Here is a 19,268-nt window from a genome sequence, read left to right as displayed (position 1 = left end):
GAAGACAAAGAGCGGCACTGTATTTAAATCATTTAGTTCTTGTAAAAATACAAAGAAAGTAATATAGAGGACATGAAGTAGAACTTACACACACATCCATACAGTTTTCAGCAAATCAATACATGGAAATACCTCACTGATTCTTTAAATTCTAACATTTTGTACATTATGATAATCGTATTTTCAGTGACAGGTGGTGGTTTTTCACCGACTCATTCACACAGCGTCTGGTCTGTGTGACATCTGAGGAGGGTTAACAGCTACTTCTGCTCCAGTCATCCATGTGCCGTGTGTTTACGGTGTAATCAGACTTATCTGTCTGTAACCAGCTTTGTTTGTCTCAGCCCTGTTGCAGTTAAATGATATTCATGTGAGGTGGTGCAACTGTGTTTGTAATACCTGCTGCTCTGGTTACAACCCTCTTCAGGGGAATTTCAAGCATCAACTTAACAGGCCTCTTTTTAAATATTTGCGCTTCGATCTGTTGCAATATTCAGAGAGGTGAAACCAGTTTGTTCGGGGACGCAGCCGTTTGTTGTCTTTAGGTGTACATTGTGCGAATTGTATCAAAAAACTGTGTCAGGAGCATGAACAAATGTACAGCGAGCTCATCCCATGCTATCCACAAGCCGGTGTGCCTTTGAAAAGCCAAAGTTGGACATACACACAGCCAGGAAACGCATTTCTGTTTAATTACATTGAAAGTTAAAAGGTCGCCAGTCTTTGTTTGTGCAGTTCAGACTGTGTACTTGTCCTCTCCTTGCCTCTGAGCTTTGTGGTAGTGGGTGTAGCTGCTGTACAGCTCGTTGAACACCTCTCTGACTCCCATCTGCAGCCCGGCCGTCAGAAACTTGATATCCTGCTCCACACACAGGTCCAGTATCTGATAAATGCCCTCAGTTAGATGCTGCTTCACATCTGGTCGCAGAGTCACCTAGAGAGGCAATTCAGAAAAAGGAGAAGACCGCAGAGGAGATGATGAGAGGAAATATTGGATTTTTAAATATGGCAAAAGCAACACAGATAATCTGAGATCAAATGTTTCTCTGCTTCATTATTTAGATCTTTGTTTCACTTGTTGGTATTCCATCAGTAGGCTTTTATACAAGGCAGTCATGATGCTGCCTCTGCTTCCCCGTTTTCTACACGCTCTACACCGAGATCATCTTTTTATGGTAACATGTTACTATATTTGGCAATACGCCACAGCCTGAGGGACAGCCTCAGGCAAATATATCAACCATAAATTATGCGTCAGAATAGCTGAATAATTATTTAAGTGTTACATTCTGCTCTCAATCAGAAGCATCAAAGCACAGACATCACCAAACCTGGCAGCATGTGTAAATGTTAATAGCAGGATTACTGACACATCATATTTTCAAAGAGGTAAAATTATAGCAGAGGGTTAATTATATTATAAAAAAAAAAAGGATCCATTAACTTGGATTTAAACTGCCGGAGGCTTAAAGCCAAAGAAGAGTTTTCCTATTGGGATCATATCCATGTGTTATTATTATAATCTTTCCACTTTGCGGTTAACCCTCCTGTTGTCCTCATTTACGGGCACCAAATAATGTTTCCTTGTCTGAAAAAAAATTCAGAAATTCAGCAAAAGAATTCCCCAAATTTCAGAAAATTTGCAAAACCTTCAGGAGGAAAATTCCAATAATTCCTTAAAAATTTCCCTTAAAAGTTTAATTTAAAAAAAATCCCCCAAATGTGGCAAGAAAATTCTTGTAAATATTTTTTAAAAAAAATTAGTAAAAAATCTTCCAAAGAAAATCCTAAAACTATCTAAAGCGATTACATAAATATCATTTAAACTTCTAATATTTTCTTTAAGAACATTCACATAAAAATCAACCAAAATCCAGCAAAATTCACTGGATTTTGGTTGATTTTTTTTGTGAATGTTCTTAAAAAACATCTACAACGTTTCTTTTTTCCACCAAAAATGTTCAAAGATTTCCCAAAAATGTTGAAAATGTAGATAACAGAAGTTTCACAGTGAAAATATATTTTTTTTCCACATTCTCAAACTTTAAAAATGGGTCAATTTTGACCCGCAGGACGACACGAGGGTTAAATTTTATGTTAAGAATCAGCTTCTTTCTTTCACTGTTGCTCTGAACTGAGCTGAAAGCTGAGTGGACAGCATTATTTTTAAACCCCACTGAAGATCAGACATGAAATTCAATACAGGATTTTGTCAAATGATCCAGAACTGCAGAATATGATCCAGCCTCTATGGACTAATAGTGTTGCAGAGGATCATGAAAACAGGGAGCTGAATGCATTTCATATGCACCTGAGTGACAGAAGCAGAGCAGTGGAACACAACCAAAACTAATTACTGCAGTCAATGAACCCTGCCTAACAAGCCACCAGGATATTCAATAGCATTTGGTTATTCATCTGCGTTACACAACACCCACAGAGGTATACAGGTGTTCCACCCCATGACCTGATGGTATCCACGGCGACCGCAGTCTTCAGACCTTTGACATACATCATGACAAAGAGTGAGCAGGTGACGGCTGCTCTGTGTACCTGCTACATGATCCGATAAAACAATAATGACAGGGTCCATGGTATGAGGGGAACAGGCCATTGTGGGTTTTGTGTACTCAAAGACAACCAATTAAATGACGTGGATGCCATTTGTGCACGAAACTCAAGACACATTAAATAATTCTAGTTTAATGGGTTTTACTGGATAGTTGTATGAATGTTTTTATTGTGATGGTCTTCCATATTTTTTTGTTTTTTTATTTTATTTATTATGCACTTTAAGCACTGCACTTTCAATTGTGTTGTTCTCATACAATTACAATAAAGACATTCTGATTCTGATCACTAACTGTTAGAGCTACTGGAAAACCAAGTATCTTCAGACCTAATGTTATTACACTGCAAAAACTCTAAATCTTACCAAGTCTATTTGTCTCATTTTTAGTCATAATGTCTCATCCCACTGGATTTAAGATAAATTCACGTAACAAAAGACATTTCAGCAAGATGGAGGGACTTGTTTTTACCCTCGTGTCGTCCTGTGGGTCAAAATTGACCCGTTTGGAAGTTTGAAAATGTGGAAAAAATATATATATTCACAGTGAAACGTCTGATGTCCACATTTTCAACATTTTTTGGAAATCTTTGAACATTTTTTGGTGGAAATAAAGAAATGCTAATGTTTCTTTAAGAATATTCACAAAAAAATCTACCAAAATCCAGCGAATTTCGCTGCATTTTGGTTGATTTTTATGTGAATGTTCTTAAAAAAAATATCAGAAATTTTACTGATATATATGCAATCACTTTAGATGTTTTTAAGGGTTTTTTTGAAGATTTTTACTCTTTTTTTTGAAAATATTTACAAAAATTTTCTTGCCAAATTTGTTTTTCTTTTTTTTAAATAAAACTTTTAATGGAAACTTTTAAGGAATTATTGAAATTTTTTTTTGAAGGTTTTGCAAATTTTCTGAAATTTGGGGAAATTTTTTTGCTGACGTTTTGGATTTTTTTCACACATAGAAACAATATTTTTTGGTGCCCGTAAATGAAGACAGCAGGAGGATAAAGAAATCTCAGATTAGGAGATTACATGAAAGCAAAAATCCATTTATGAGTGAAAAACTGCTATTTTTTATTTTATTTTTTTTAGCATATCTTGCTTATTTTAAGACACCTAAACCTGACAATCCCGGTAAAATACTGCTTAAACTAAGTTATCCCAGCTAATTTTAAGATCTCAATATTCTAAATATCATATCTTATTTCAAGAAATCTTACAAAGCCATTTTTCACTTGTTCTATTGGCAGATTTTTTTCACTTATTTCAAGTTAAAAGTTCCTTGTTTTGAGAGGGGCATTCCTTCCAGTGTACACCTAGATCTGGATTCAGACATGGACCAGAATGTTTCTGTTTGTTTGTAATTCTGCTTTTCTGTCTGTGAATGTGAACATCCTCTATTGCCCTTATTGAGGGTCGTCTTCCTTTGTTTTGTTCATAAAATCTTCAGACTTTCCTTCTAAACCAAATAGTGGAGCAGAGAGGCGGGTGTCACATGTTGTACAAGTGCAGAACTCTACAGTACAATCTACTGCCAGTAAACAAGACTGGCTCTGCTCAATTACACACTGTAATATTTGGGTAGACTAGCAGAGTTCTTTCAACAGTGTGATCACCTCTATCTGCTGATGCCGTGTCCATTTGCTACAGCAAATGTACACGTGACATGTTATTACCTAAAACTAAACAAGCATACCGGAAGAAGGTTACAATTAAAGGTTGATTTTACACATTGAAGTCTGTTGAGCCCCACTGTTGCGTAAAGCCTTCTCAGAGAGGTATTTGTCCGATAAATGTCCTATATCCCGAATCACCAACTTTCACTGGCTGAGGTTCACTGTGGGTAATGCAGGTGATAAGTTTTGACAAGGAGGCAGAAAAAAAAATGAATATTTTAGCTTTGCTGCATCCATCCTCATGATTCTGACACTGTGCAACGTTCACTTAGTTGTCAAAGAATAGCAGAGAAGACTTGTTCAGTATAAAAAGAAACTCCAGCAGCTGCTCTACTAGCTGCAGCTCCTGTCTAATAACACCTGGCTGCTGCATAAGTAGTTCAGTCCAGATGAGTGCCAGCGACGGCTAAATTACGTCTGGCTTACAAAGAGGACCTCTTTGGTCCTCCATTAAAAGCACATTATAAATCCAATTTTAGGATTCCTACATGATTCACGCAGACTTCAAGGAATCATAAAACACCTCTTCCACACTATTTGTCCTGTCTCTGCCTGTCTGTCTGCCCGTCTGTCTGTCTGTCTGCATGGGTGCTTTAACGTCTTCCTCTCCGTGTGGAACTCGGCTGGAAACTGCTGAGTCAGGCTGGCGTCACATTAAATACAGTCTGGCAGCGGAAAGGAGGCCCGCTCCTGAGCCAGACGTGACTCACTGCAATGAGGGAACATCCAGCCCAAAGCTCCACTCCAGCACATGGAGTTACAGTAATCCTGGACCTGCTCGCTCAGATTTGGGAACATCTACAATTTGGCCGATGGAAACGCTTCCCGTCTCGGCTGCTGAGCGTCAGCGTCTCCGTCACTTGGCTCGACGGGCAGCAGACAAACTGTGCAGGATCAAAGGATCAGCTGAGATCCTGCTGCCTCTTCCATACATGTGTGTGTTGTGTGTGTGTGTAAGTGTGTCAGTCACAGCTGCAGTAAATCACAGAGGATGACAGATGGCTTTGGATGAGGAACTGTATTGGCTTTGTATGATATTATGACTGTATGTGGTTTTGTGTGTGTGTTGTGTTGTGTTGTGTGCTGGCTTTTCACTGTTCTGTCACCAAATTGTAAAACCATCAGAATGAATCATTTTCCAGTGCAAATACTGGGTAAAAAATAAAATAAAAAGACATGAAGAGCACTCAAAATGTGTGTCTGTGTTGTGTGTTGTGTGTGTTGTGTGTGTACCTTCTGCAGCTCTGTGACATACTGAGCCACCATGAAGGCTGACAGCACGGTGAAGCTCTCAGCCGCAGCAGCGATGTGAGAATACATCCTCTGTATCAGCCTGGAACACTGCAAATAAACGTCACCATCCGCACCTTCACAATGGAGACAGTTTACAGTTAGCTCTTTAATTTGTCCACATGTAGCAAATAAAGTTAGTCCATTTACACATTACACCTAGGATTTCTTCTCTGAAAATGCATTTAAGGCTTAAAAAGCAGAATAAACTGGTCTGTAAGAACATCAAACATTGAAGATGTTTCTATGGTGACCAAGTAGAAATGTTTGTAACAGATGTCTGCAGTTCCCACATTTAGGATGTAAACTGAAAGATGAATCAAGACTGTCTTTAGTTTTCTTATTTTCTGGGAGGCTACTGCCAGCAGTGTGGAAATGTGATTGAGCATGACACAGCGTACCTGTCAGTTCCAGCTTACACAATGCAATTAACTCTCTTCAGCAACATGCAGCGCTATTCTTGGTACATTTCAAGGACAGAAGGGCATCAAACCACAAGTCAGACCTGGATTTAATCGTACATGCTCGTAATCTACAGACAGTTTTCTTATATCACATGAAGGATTGGATAAACTCTCCAGCTTTTCATCGTGCTTTCAAAAGAGAACACCTTGATCTATCTGATGCAGCAACTACACAACATCTAACAATTATTTTCATAAACAAATGTAAAACATTTCTGTTTGACCAAAAACTTTATTATTTGACAACATGCTTATCTGTCCTGTGTGTGTTACCTGTATCGCTGTCTCCTCTCTGCCGACCCTCCTGCATGATAGAAGCCACCAGACGATAGAAGACGTTTATGAACGATGGAGCTGCATTCAGCATCACCTGTACACACAAAGAAGAAGTATATAGTCATGCAAGTATACATATGCCTATCACCTATCACTTATACCTATTTTATTTCGTTATTGTTATTGTCTCAGTTTGGAACAGGTGCACAATGCAATCACTGCGCATTATATGACGTATAACTGTGTTTGTGACAAATAAATGAATGCATCCTGAATCAGCCGCACCATTTAAAACCACTGTCAGACAACAAAACTCCCCAGTGACAGCTTCCCTCCTTTAGCAGAACAGTGCACCAACCCACAGCATAAAAACTGATCAGAAACAAAGAACTCAAGGCATTGATCTGGCCTCCAAATTCCCTTAATCCTAATCTGATGAGTAATGGGATACACGGGATATATAGCAGCAGAACCCAAAGGATCTGCCGCTAACATCTCGATGCCAGACGCCACAGGACACCTCAGAGGTGCTGTGTCCTCCACAATATGAGGCATCTGGTTTCAGTGTTACAGTTGATAAGTATATTTTGTATATACTCTTCCTCACAGATAAAAGGCTGTTAAACTCTATGAAGAGCTCCAGTGGTATTGCTTTAAGGCACGGTGGCTGCAGACCACACCGTTTGTGGTGTTCATGGGAGAGTTGGGACGTATATTCTTGAGGATTTCCAGTTGACTTCATAGAATATTCCTGCCTACTGACAGCTCTAATACGGTCAACGTTCACATGAATCCTGCTCAACCAGATGTCTTGATGTGAGGCTGTCATAGAGTAATAAAACTATTCTGAATTTAAAGACACTTTTAAGGAGAAGTGAAAAGTTTTCCGACATTCAGATTCAATGGAGAACGGGAGGAGAAAGCAGTCCTGAAAGATCCATTTCTGACGTCATTTTCATGGCTTGAGCCATAACAGAGCAGTCACAAACTCGCTGCTCGCAAAACGACTGAGGTAAAAGTTGGATTCCCATGAGAGCTACGTGTGCGTTTCTGCCTGTACGTCTCTCCTCTGGTGCCTGTTCAAGGCCTGCAGCCGACTGAAGGAGGGATGAAGAGGCAGAGTGAATATGAACGAGGGAGGGATGATGTCACCGGCTCTGGTTGGAGCTCAGCGATGGTTTCCATCGACTTAAACCCGCTTCATGCCAACCTACTCTGCATGCCAACCCCGCTACCTCCCCCCCCCCCCCCCCCCCCCCCCCCCCCCCCCCCCCCCCCCCCCCCCCCCCCCCCCCCCCCCCCCCCCCCCCCCCCCCCACCCACCTCTCTGTCCTATCACACCTCCTCTCTCCAGCTCACACCCCTCCTCTTCATTTTGTCCCCAAACTTCTCTTATGTATCACACCCTGGCCAAATCTTTTTCTTTTGTTCTCCAGCTTATTCTCTCGTCTCTTTATCACTTGTGTTTTATTCCCCACCATGAATGTACTCTGCTTTCCTTCACAGTGTCCTTTCTCCTCTCTATTATGCCCCCCCCCCCCTCCCTCCCCCTCTCTGTCGGTCTCCTTTACTGTCTCTTGTCCGCACAAACATCTGATATCAGTTAGCTGGTTCCTGGCCTGTTTGATTCAATGCAGCTGCCCCAGTTCTGTCCTGCTGTCACTGTTTCTGAACAACAACAAAAAAAACACTGTCAACATTTCAGAGAGTGACAAACTGGAAAATTTTCACATTAACACCAGCACAACAAACAGCACTGTGTGGGCAGGAATGTGTACGCTCCCATTTAAAACTTTAATGCGCCTTTCTTTAAGGAAAAACAAAATGTTTTTCCCTTTCTGATTCTTTGGTGTAATTTAAACACTTCCAGTAAAAGCCAACCATGTGGACGTTATGAGGTTTTCATGCAGCTGCAGCACGACTCTGGTGAGCTGCAATATCCTTTGGTCGAAAGCGACATTCCTCTGGGGCATCCTGTGGGCGCGCATGCTGCATTTTCTTCAAATCATGGATTCAAACCAGCGATCTTGACCTGTAGTGACCTTCATTACGCAATTTGGTTTCATAAGTGGGGAGGGTGGTTATTTCTGTCTAAACTACAAAGAGAAACCCTGTCTTTGGCTGATGTTTGGAGAATGGTCAGTAAGCACAAACAGCTTAATCATTATTTTTAAACCAATTAAATGCACAGGTATGGGAAGACTTTGAGTCCTGAAGAGTGTCTACAGTCAAGATTCAGGACAAAATAAGTCAACAAATCACCAGTAAATGCTTAAAAAGTGTAGATGCTGAGAGTGTAGAGTAGTAACTTAACATAAAATCTCTAAATGACTTAAGAACAAATACATGAAATTTAAAAAAGAGCTCTGTGAAATAATGATCTTTTTATATCTCCTGGAGTAGATAAACTCTCTGATTTTGAGGTACTCGAGCTCCTCAGCAGCTCAGTGTCACCTCACATCTGTTTGGGTCTGATGTTCTGTTTAGGTCTGATGTTGTGTTTAGAGTTTGCATGTTCTCTGTGTTTCTGTTCGTTGACGTGTTAAGATGTCATTAATATGGTGCCATTAAACGCTCAATTTAAAGGTGCAGTCGGCAATTCTGGTGAAAAATTGCTGATATTTAGCTGGTTAATATATTTAAACAGTGAGAATGTTGGATAGTTTTGTGTGGATCGGTCCAAGCCACTGTATGTACTTACATTTAAAGAGCATTGGCTTGATATGAAGGGTTTCAGATTATAAATATTTGACTCTACCTTTAAAGGCGGACTTGTAAACTGGGAGAAACAAACACTGAATGCATGTTTGACTATTTGTTCCTCTCACATGATCTTTAACTTGTCTCGGTCTTACATCACTGATGAAGGAACTGCCTAAGCTGAAAATAAACACACCTTTAGATTCAAGCCAAACAAGTTCACACAATGCGGTTAAGGTTTATCAGCAGCAAGTAATCTCTCTGCAATTCACAGTTTACCAGAGTTGTAACTCAGGTGTCTGTGATAAGAATCCTGTTTTGACACAGCGGTCCAACAACTACGACTGGTTTGTCAGAGCTGAAGAGTGAAGCTACTGTTAGTGATAGAGGTAAGGTAGGCTAAAGCAGAAAGGAGCGCCCAAGGAAAGTTTATGATGCTCCAGATTAAAAAGAAACGTGTTGTTCAGAGGAAAGGTTACGGTCCGAAAAAGGCAAACGTCATTAGCATGTGTTGACAGTATACTTACTGTCATTGCCAGAAATGGAAGACAAAGTTCTTCACTGCAGGGTAAATCAACTACTTTGGTCAACTGTGTCAGTTCAGTGCTAAAAAAGATCTAATTTGATACAGTTCAGGCAGTAAAGGGTAATTTTCTGAACACGCAGCTCACATGTAAGGACATTTCTTTGATCTTCTTGCCATCCAGATAATGATACATATTCATCTATAATGAAATGACTTTTCTTTACACTACTCTGCCACTTCGCCTCATTCTCATTTCACTTCCTCGCTCCACCAACAGCTCATTTTCCTCCTCGTACCTGAGGATGACACTGGATGATGGCAAACAGCGCCTCATGAACGGCCAAGAACGCCGACTGGTAGACGGGTGGGATCAGATGGTCGAGGGGCACCGACTGGAGCGCTACGAGGATCAAAGTCACATGATGAGGGTTGGTGATAAGCCCCTCCCCCTGGCGCAGCAGTGATGTCATTGAAGTTACCGTGGGAACGGTAAAGCGAAGAGTCAGGGAGACATCCTCACTGGATGCTCTTACCAAGAACTGTAGCACAAAGAAGATGCACAGAGTGAAAGTTAGAAAGAGAAACACAGTCAAACACAAATATAAAGGCAGGGACACGCAAAATATTTAAGGGATTTTCTTCATGAGTGAAGTTGTTACAGCTTCTGGAAATTAGATATGAAACTGACAACACCAACAGGCCTTTTTTTCACTAGACATTTTGACTGATAAGGAACAACACAGGTGTTACTAACTTCATAAACGATGGTCATGTTGTTCAAGTGTCCCAGTAAACGCTGACAGTGAGCCAACATGCACAACACCAGCTGAAGCAGCTAAAAGGAGTTCAGCCATCACTGATTTAATTATTTACACCTGAGATTTTCCTACTGTGACAAACTGCCCCTTGTTAAAAAAAAACAGGCCTGGTATGTTGGAACAAATTCTGATAAAATAACCTTTTGGGATACGGTACTGTTTTACCCAGTTCCACAGCCTGCTGATCAAGAGCTGCACATTTAAAAAAAAAAAGGAACTTAACAGAAATTCTGCCACTTTTGTAACATTTAAATTTATTGCTGGTAAAAAATGAATAACTTAGGACTAGTAAATGGATGTAATGTCACACTGTCTGGAAGAAATCTGTAAACTACACATCAGGCAGATAACATACGGACATGGTGAGTGTGGCTAACAGGACAGAACAGCATGGTTAGCATATTTAAGTGCTGCGTGTGCGTGTGTGTGTTCACCTGATGGAAATCATACTGACCAAAACAGCCTCAGTGGAAATTACACTGAGCAGGCATCCCAGCAAAAATCAGCACACTGTGATTGTCACATAGCTGCTGGGTCATTTAAGACGGCTGTTACATGTACATTCAGCAGACTGTCACTAAAATGATGTCTGATTTGGAGCAGAAAACATAATGTGAAATATTCCCAGCATGGCACTGTCCCCTACTCGCATTAGCATTGCTGTGCAAGTCATACTGAGGATTCTGTCTCTATGGTTTTCCTTTCATCTGCACGTGAAAAAACGAAGAGTTAAAGCGCTAAATTATTAAAATGTAATGATAGCTATTTTAGTGGCAGTGTGCAAGAATCTCACTAAGCGAGTGCTTTAGATGCACAAAGACAGTTTCACAGGGGTGTTTTCTGCACACATAAGTAAATCCTCATTCCAGTGATTTGTTGAATGATGGGCTTCCTTTGTGAAACAGGCATGTGAGCGATGCAATGTCAAAGAGCTACCAAAAAAAAAACAAGACTGTTTGAATTCTGTTAGCCTGAATGGCAGTTTCTCCTGAGAGGCTGGGAAAGAAATTGCCCCCATGACATATATCATCAAATACAAAACTGGTTTCATCTTAAATGTCTTTCTTATTTTACACATATCTACAGTTGTATATAGTAGTTTAACCTTTAATTCTGTAACCTGTTGTCCTTATTTAAATGTATGTGTGTTTAATTTTGTGTGAGTACTTCAAAAGCAAGAAAACACTGAAGTCAAATTCCTTGCTAGTGTTCACATAAATGGCCACAAAAGCTGATTCTGATTTTGATTACTGAACTGATTCAAGCAAATCCAAGTTACAGACCTGTATTTAAATACATGCACACATGTGCATCTGATCAAAAGCGTACAGCTCTAAGTAAAGTTGTGATCACTCAGACCACAATGGGAAGACTGCAGACTCAACTGATGTGCTCAATATCAATGGAAGGATTTACTCATTTGTGTGCCAAATGCATCAGCAGGCAACAACAAAAGTCAAATTAGCGATTTCTTTCCTTTTTTAAAATTCCCATCAGACTTTGCACGAGAAGTGAATCGCTGTTGGTTAAATACAGCAGTCCATCAGGTTTGTGCCAGCAGAAATTACGCACACGTGTATTTGCAAAATGAGTGAGGAAGTGAGATCTAATCACAAGTGGTCACTTGTGGAGTTGGATTTTACTGCCTGGTGTGAACCGATGTACTTTGACTATCCACTTCTGATCGGATCACCCAAGATGCCTGTTAAAGCAAAGCGTTGATAACTGCATGTGACTCTGCATGTGTTTGAGTGTGTTTTTCTCACCACCATAGCAGATAAAATCTGTGGTGCAATGAGCCACAGAGCTTTAGAGCAGCCTTCAGGTAACTGACAGCAGGACAGCAGCTTAATGATGATCACTGCAGATAGCGGCTCCTGGAGAACAGTGAGTAGAGAAAGAGTTAGTTCTGTATTTCATGTCACACACACAAAAAAAAAAAAAAAAGCCCACTTTCCTTCCAGTCAAGTAAGTGCAAATTGGAATTAAAAACATATATTAAAAACATCCCTGAAAAAACAGATCAGACAGGAACCTCCTTCAGAGATAAAACAATAAAAAGTTGTCAGAACGTTCTTGGCCTCACCCTGTAGTTTCCTGCCCTTAGCTTGCCACTGTCCAGTCCCTCCCTGATCATCAGCAGCAGAACATTAAACTGGCTTGTTGTATTTTTCTCCACCAGGTGGTGTAACAGCTCCTGCACTGATGGCTCCAGTTCACTAACATCTGAAGACAGCCAAGGAGCTGAAAGCAAAGTTGGTGTGCTACATTTAGGTAAAAGATGAACCATAAGAAGACAGAACTCAATTCAATCTAATATACAAGTACATAAATTAGTCTATTAAATAGCAAATTAGACATAAACACTTCAAAATGTTAGCAATATTTGCAGCAAGTTCAACCTGTAATGTTTTTTAATATATATGGGCATAATTTGATGCTGGATTCCCTGAAACTAAAAATAAAGGCTGTGTGATGGAACTTTATTTGCTTTGTGTTTTTTTAAATACACTGTCAAAGAATTGAACAAATTTGGCTTTAAACTTTAGCACTGATCACGGTAAACAGCCAAATCTGATAATTTCTCATACTCGTGAAGCTATTTCAGTGCAAAAGCTCATTTTCTAAGACTCAATGTCAAGCTTATGTCAGTATGTGCACTATGAAGAGGTAATTTATGAGACTACAACACTGAAAGACTGCACAAGCAAATGATGTTTGTTCTTAATATGGACCCATATACCTGTCAGCAGCCTGTGCACATTTTGAAGTATCTGAACGAAAAGCTCATCCAACTCCTTTCCTCCCTCCTTTGCCTCTCCTTGCTGCACCTCCTGCTCTCCCTTGGTCTTCACCACTGCTTTGTAAAAAGCAGAAAGAAAATGAAGAGAGGAAACCAGGAAGTCCTTGGGCCGGGGCGCAGAGCTGATTTCTTTCAGGATTTGCTGGCAGAAGCACTGATAGAGGGTCCTATGTTTCAGCTGGGCGCCACTCTGCCTGTTCTCATCCTCTACCGACAGCGAGGAAAGCTCAGAGTGCAGCATGACGGTAACAACTTCAGCTACAAAGGCTTGACCGAGGATGCTAGCCGGCTGGACGTCGTTCTCACTCACAGTCTGAGGCTTTAGGACAGACTCGACAGCTGGTCCCAGTGAAGCAGTGACTCTTCTGAGCATTTGAGTTAAGGTTTGATCCATTGGTTTGCTTCTTCCCAAATTAGAGGCCATTGCCTGAGAGAAAGATGTCAGTGACGCCAGCAGAAGATGAACAGATAACATGGATGCTCCTGAACTGGATACAGCAGTTTTCCTACTCTCCATTGCCTCACCAGTAAGATAAGAAGCAAACTGGTCCAGGTTGAGTCGAACGCTGCTGTTTCTCATTATAATCAATTGGACCAGAGATCTTATGAAGCCCTGCACTTCTTTGATTAAATCCAACCAACCCGGTCTGCTCATGGCTCGAAACCTTCCACTGTTGCTCTGCCAGAGTAGACACGACACGGCAGCTTGCAACAGAGTACCACCGTGGATGAGCTTCAAGACACTTTGGAAGTTTCTACTCTCCACAAGATAAGTCAGAATCCTGAGCAGCTTCTCGAGGAACAGAGCTTCAACTCCAGATTCAGGAGGATCTGTGGCTATCTGCTCTGGCTGACCAGAGGTGGCAGTGACCATGAAGAAGAGGACGAGGAAAACAAAAGAGAGATCCTCCGAGCTCATCCCATCTGGATTTAGGTTTGTTAGGATTTGGAGTAAAACTCCCAGCTCCTTCATTTGTGTGCCAGTCAGCAGTACATGCACCTCTCCAGTTTTAGATGATGCTAATATGTCCTCAACTATGGTCTCTTTCTTCACCAGTGAGGACAGAGGCTGACTGGCAACTCTCTCTGAAGAGGGAGCTCCAGTTTCTTTCTCCTGAAATGTCAGTAGCGTTGGACAAACCTTGAGTGTACGTGCTGCCTTGAGCACACTGATAATCTTTTGTGTGAGGGACTGAACTACAGCAGAGAACAGTGAAGGCAACTCAGCAAGAATTGAGCTTTGAAGAAGCTGTGAAGATATGAGCGAGACAGTCAGACAGCTGGACACCCGGTCTTTGGATCTGTCCATCTGTCTGGTCAACAATGAGCTTACAAGAACATTTGCTATGCAGCCAACATCTTCTCCACTCAGGTGGGGAACAATCAAAGGCACATTTGACGTGATAAGATGCCAGTGTGCTACATGGTAGGAGTTAGCATTCACGCTGCTTATCTGCCCATCCCACACCTGCTCTCCATCCAGACTCATCTCAAGATTGGACTTAGCTAAAATAAACTGGGTTGCTCTGGTCAGCAGTGCTGCAGTGCTGGATTCACAGCTGGAATCCCACAAAGCCTTCTTGATCTGCTGTAAAGTGAGGAGCTTGAGGAGCAGACAGCTAATGGGACTGCAGGAGGGGGAAGGATGGAGATCTGCTGGTAAGATCTCCCCTGATAGAAGACTCTCTATGTGGGTTAGGACTGGAGCACTAGAAGAAGCTTGGTCTTCATTCTCTTCATTAGCTGCTGAGTCAAGAGATGTGTATTTGGTGCAATGGATATGGAAGAGCGTGTCCACTTCCACCCAGGTGTATCTGAGCAGGAGAGCAGCTTCCTGGGTCTTCTGCTCCCACAGTGCTCCAGTTTTTGGCTTCTTCTCTGTTGTCAACACATGTAGTAGCTCACTGACTAACTGCTGCATTGCCTCCATCAGGTTTTGACTCTGCCGGACAAACAGAACAGGAGACGTGTTGTCTAGCGTCTTTACATTGAATAAAACAACATGAAGCAGTTGACTGAGAGAGGAGAGCTTCAGAGATGCATCTTTTCTCTCTAGGTCCTCCTGCTCTCCATCAATCTCCATCTTGTCTTTCACCAGGTCAGGCAGTAGATGTTTCCTTATGCTCTCCAACACTAGTGAGCAGATCTCTAGGCTCTGGGATGGGGGTGTGTCCAGAAGACAAGTCTTGAGGGACGTAGAGATGCCTTCAGACAGGAGAGGAGGTCGGAGGTCATCCAGAGCTGGCTGACAGATCACAGACAGGAGCTCTGAGAAGAGACGAGGCAGCTGACGGAGCTTAGTGTAGGTTTGGAGGAGGCTGCACACCGTGAGCTGTTGGGAAACAAACATTGTAACGGTCAAAAATGTTCCTCTGAATGTCCAGGTATTTTCATTTTCAATTATGGATGTGGGTCATACTTTTAATGCAATCGATTTGTAAAATATAAAATGTAATTGACTGATTAAATCAAGACCTGTTTTGCCCGTTCCACTCGTGCTTCCATGCATTCAGCATTAACCCACGCTGCAGACAACAGCTGGTCCAGGTCTGGTTCAAGAATCAGATGATTGAGACTCAAAAGCACCTTTAAGCAACGGTACCATGCAGGTATGCTGAAAGCAAAGACAGGAAGATTTTTAAGCATATGACCAAAGAAATAGGATAGCCAAAATGATTCTGAATGTGGAAAATCTTTCAGCAACAATAAAAACGCATCAGCAGCCTGTTACCTTGGCTGGGCCTCATTGAAGAGCATTTGTCCCAAGGCTCTGTAAAAGCTGAGCTGGACCTCTCCATGTCGAATCCTATCTGCAGCTACATTATAAATATCAGCTGACAGAGCCTGGCTGAGCAGGGACTCCACAGCCAGCAGAGCCAGGCTCCAGCTCTCAGGGGAGCTGAGGGAGGCTGGAGGTGACTTCTGCCTGGAGGAAACAGAGCCGGGCTGCTCCGCTTTGGCAGGTGAGGCTGAGCATCCATCAATATGAAGATCTAACGCTGGGACCAATTTGATGAGAAAATAGAAGCACAGCATCCTCTGCTCCTCCTCACCTTCTCCCCTCCCTTTGCCATATTTTTCCAGGAAAAACTTAAACAGCAGACACAACGCATTGGACTTCACAGAGTAGTGCAGCGATGGCTCACAGTAGCCCTGGGCACTCAGCTTACAAAGTACAGCACTGACGGGCTTCAAAGGCCCTTTTGTCCCTCCAGAACCGCGTTTCCTAGAATCTTCTTTTGATGGTAAGAGCTCGTCCTTGTATGAGTTCAGCTGCTCAGAGGGGAAGAGAGCTAACTGAAGGATGGAGTCTACCTTGATGCGGACGTCTCTGCACAGCTGCTGACGGAGGCGAAGCTGTGTGTGAGAAGACGTAAAGTCTCCGGAGGTCAGCAGGTGTCGGAGCAGGACCAGCGGCTGGAGCAGCTGGTTGGTCACCATAGTGAAAACTCTGTTTGGGTTGGCTTGTTGTCGCTGCACTGACAAATAACATGACAGCACCTGAAGCAACACCTCAAATAAATGAGCCGAACGGAGCTTTTCCTTTGGCTTCGTAGGAGATTTATTTCCGTCTATCTCTGGCTGATCTGGTCGACTCGCAGCGATCAGGTCAGTTTGGATAAGTTCCAAACTGGTAGTAGGTTCAGTTTGATGGCATTCATTCATCAGTTCATCTTCACATGTGTCACCCTCGGTCATGTTGACTTCTGTGAGTAATGGCTGCTGTAGTTCATGGCAGGCCAAAGAGGAGAGCTTGGCCAGCAGATCAGCCATAAGTTCATACTTAGTGGTAAAAACCGATGAGAGCGCAGGAGAAGAGAGAATACCCTGACACACACTCAGTATGGTGGACACACATACTGGTGACTTGGAGCCGACGTGTTTACGTTCCTGCAGATGGTCAAGCAGCAGCTAGAGGCAAACAGAACAAACTGTCATCAAAACCTCCACAAATGTAACACGATCCTTACATAGCGTATACATGCATAACACACACCTGGACCCAGCCCAAGGTCATTTTGTTTGTGGGTATATCTATATTAAATGGCCATATTCTATTTGTCTGTGATTTCTGATCATCAATAACTAATAAACAAATGCTGCATTTCTGACAATATCATATGGGGGAAAGAACAGCCTTGGTGGAGTACTGCGCTCTCTGAGTGCATTTCTTGCTTAACTGTTGATGTACCTGTGCCATGTTGAGCCTGAGACTGATGGTCTTTCCCTGCTTGAGCAGAGACTGGAGCTTCCGGCTGTGAAGCACGTCATCAAGGTAGCACCACAGACCTTCCAAGACATCCTGTGAAAACTCCACCTTTTTACTGTACCAGCCTGTGAGGGCATGGGTGCACCAGTCCAACAGCACCTACAGATGGAGAGATCAAAGATGACATGTTGAGAACTAGATATGCTGTAGGGCAAAATTAGGGTGGCCACTTCTCACTACTCTGGGTTCCCATTATTAAAAACACACCTGCATTGAAAACAGGCAAAAGCAACATTGTCATCCTTTGAAGATGCAACAACTCCATCTATTACCTGTTCCTTGTTGGGCAGTAGGCACAGAGAGGAGATCCAGGCAAAACGAGCCAATTTCAGCTTGTCCTCCCATGGAGTCTGTGGACTCTTTAGTTTCAGGTGGATACCTGAGTAGATGGCAGCCATCGCTGCTACTGGTGTGCAGGCCTTAGGAGATAGAAAGACAAGAAGCTCATCTCATTTCACAGTTTTTAGCCACCTCACCACCTTTGTCCTCCATACTCCTGCTTGTGACCTGGAAATAAATTCTGGCATGCCACTATTAAGGATATTTCAATTCCAAAAATGCATCTTGAGGACAGAGGAGGCTTGTTGAAGGAACTCTACACAAGGAATCACAGGTGTATCCTTGATGTTTTCTAAGCAGAAGTCTGTATGGCAACTGTGATGTATAAAAGAGGCATGCCATACAGCAGGAGAGGACTAATAAATGTGTGCATATAATATGTAATGGCTGATTTCTCACTCTTTACCTACTCAATTGTTTGTCTCGCCCCATTTATACTTCATGGAACATGTGTGTTTCACTTACAAAAGCAAAACTGTTTGTAAGTCCCATTATGTCATGTTGTAAAGCAAATTAAAAGTAAAAACTATAAGCTCTACTGAACACTGCTCATCTGACAGGAACCACAAAACAAAAGTATTCGTGAGGCAGCTGTGCCACACCTCACTGGATTGACATCGCTGTGATACAATAGATCTGTCACTGGATAGATAAGAGAATCTGTACAGTAGAAAGAAAAGTGAACAAAAACAGTCAAGCTAAATATTCTCGGTGATCAGCAGTGCTTTACTTACATGTAAGTATCTAGACAACATAAAGACAAAGAAAAATACTAAAGTTAAGGAGACAGGAAGATATGTTTGCAGGTTGCTTCCCAGGAAAGGACCAAAGTAGCCAAAAGCACCCACACCAGACCTGAATCTTCTTTAAAACATACTACTTTCTTTCTACAATAACTCAGAGCACAGATCTTGTTCCCACTCAGATTCAAGAATAGTACAAGTAAAGAGGTTTGCACAATTTGGCGCAGGTGTGATGGACAGGAAAGTATTAATTTTTCCATCTGCTTGAGTCTCACTGACTCACACAGTTTACACTGACTGGCATGCCTTAAAGCTAACTACTAGCTCCATGGCATACTCTTGCTAACGTCAAAACAAGCTAATACATGAGCTGCTACTCGTCTGCACGCAAGAAAATCGTTCCCGAGCTTCAGTTTTACTTGTTTAAGTTACACTTAAATGCACTTGAGAACATTTAACTGATTTAACTTACTGATTTTCTACCGGCACGTGTCTCCTGTTTTCAGATTTGGACGAACTTTCAACTTTCACCCTGCCGGCCAGGCCAAAGCAATAGAGAACAGATGTACAATACCGGTCATACCCATAGATATATACAAACACCGGCCGACGTTTTAACGTTTTAACTATCAAAGCCACAAATATGCTTTTTCACTTTTGTCATTGTAGAGACCCTGTTAAAAAAATATACATATTTTAGGGTTTTTCTGATCATTACAACTGAATTTTGTCAATAAACAAAAAACGAAAGGCAAATGTCTGTATTCTAGAAAATGATTTACTTAATG

The 19,268-nt window shown here is 41.9% G+C and overlaps 1 protein-coding gene across 1 annotated transcript; it reads right to left on the bottom strand.

The window, feature by feature from the left end:
* On the bottom strand, window positions 1-19,021 carry urb2 (URB2 ribosome biogenesis homolog). The gene is made up of 12 exons (XM_022193560.2): window positions 18,953-19,021; window positions 17,671-17,817; window positions 17,321-17,497; window positions 15,860-17,040; window positions 15,604-15,742; window positions 13,069-15,460; window positions 12,412-12,569; window positions 12,092-12,202; window positions 9,804-10,046; window positions 6,279-6,375; window positions 5,485-5,618; window positions 1-934 (listed from the first exon to the last, which is right to left on the bottom strand). The coding sequence occupies exons 2-12, from the start codon at window positions 17,794-17,796 to the stop codon at window positions 737-739; spliced, it is 4,956 nt and encodes a 1,651-aa protein (XP_022049252.2). The 5' UTR covers window positions 17,797-17,817; window positions 18,953-19,021; the 3' UTR covers window positions 1-736.
* Window positions 19,022-19,268: the final 247 nt, after the last annotated feature.

This window comes from Acanthochromis polyacanthus, chromosome 2 (genome assembly GCF_021347895.1).
Source record: "Acanthochromis polyacanthus isolate Apoly-LR-REF ecotype Palm Island chromosome 2, KAUST_Apoly_ChrSc, whole genome shotgun sequence".
Lineage (NCBI taxonomy): Eukaryota > Metazoa > Chordata > Actinopteri > Pomacentridae > Acanthochromis > Acanthochromis polyacanthus.
This window is presented reverse-complemented; position numbering and strand designations above follow the sequence as displayed.

Bases quoted from the DNA above. Each gene is read 5' to 3' on its own strand.
- urb2 (XM_022193560.2), bottom strand. From the start codon at position 17,796: ATGGCTGCCATCTACTCAGGTATCCACCTGAAACTAAAGAGTCCACAG. The intron at 15,461-15,603 runs GTCTTGATTTAA...GTTTCCCAACAG, and splicing joins GAGTGGAACGGGCAAAACAG to CTCACGGTGTGCAGCCTCCT. The intron at 935-5,484 runs GTACACACACAA...TTGCCTCTCTAG, and splicing joins ATGTCACAGAGCTGCAGAAG to GTGACTCTGCGACCAGATGT.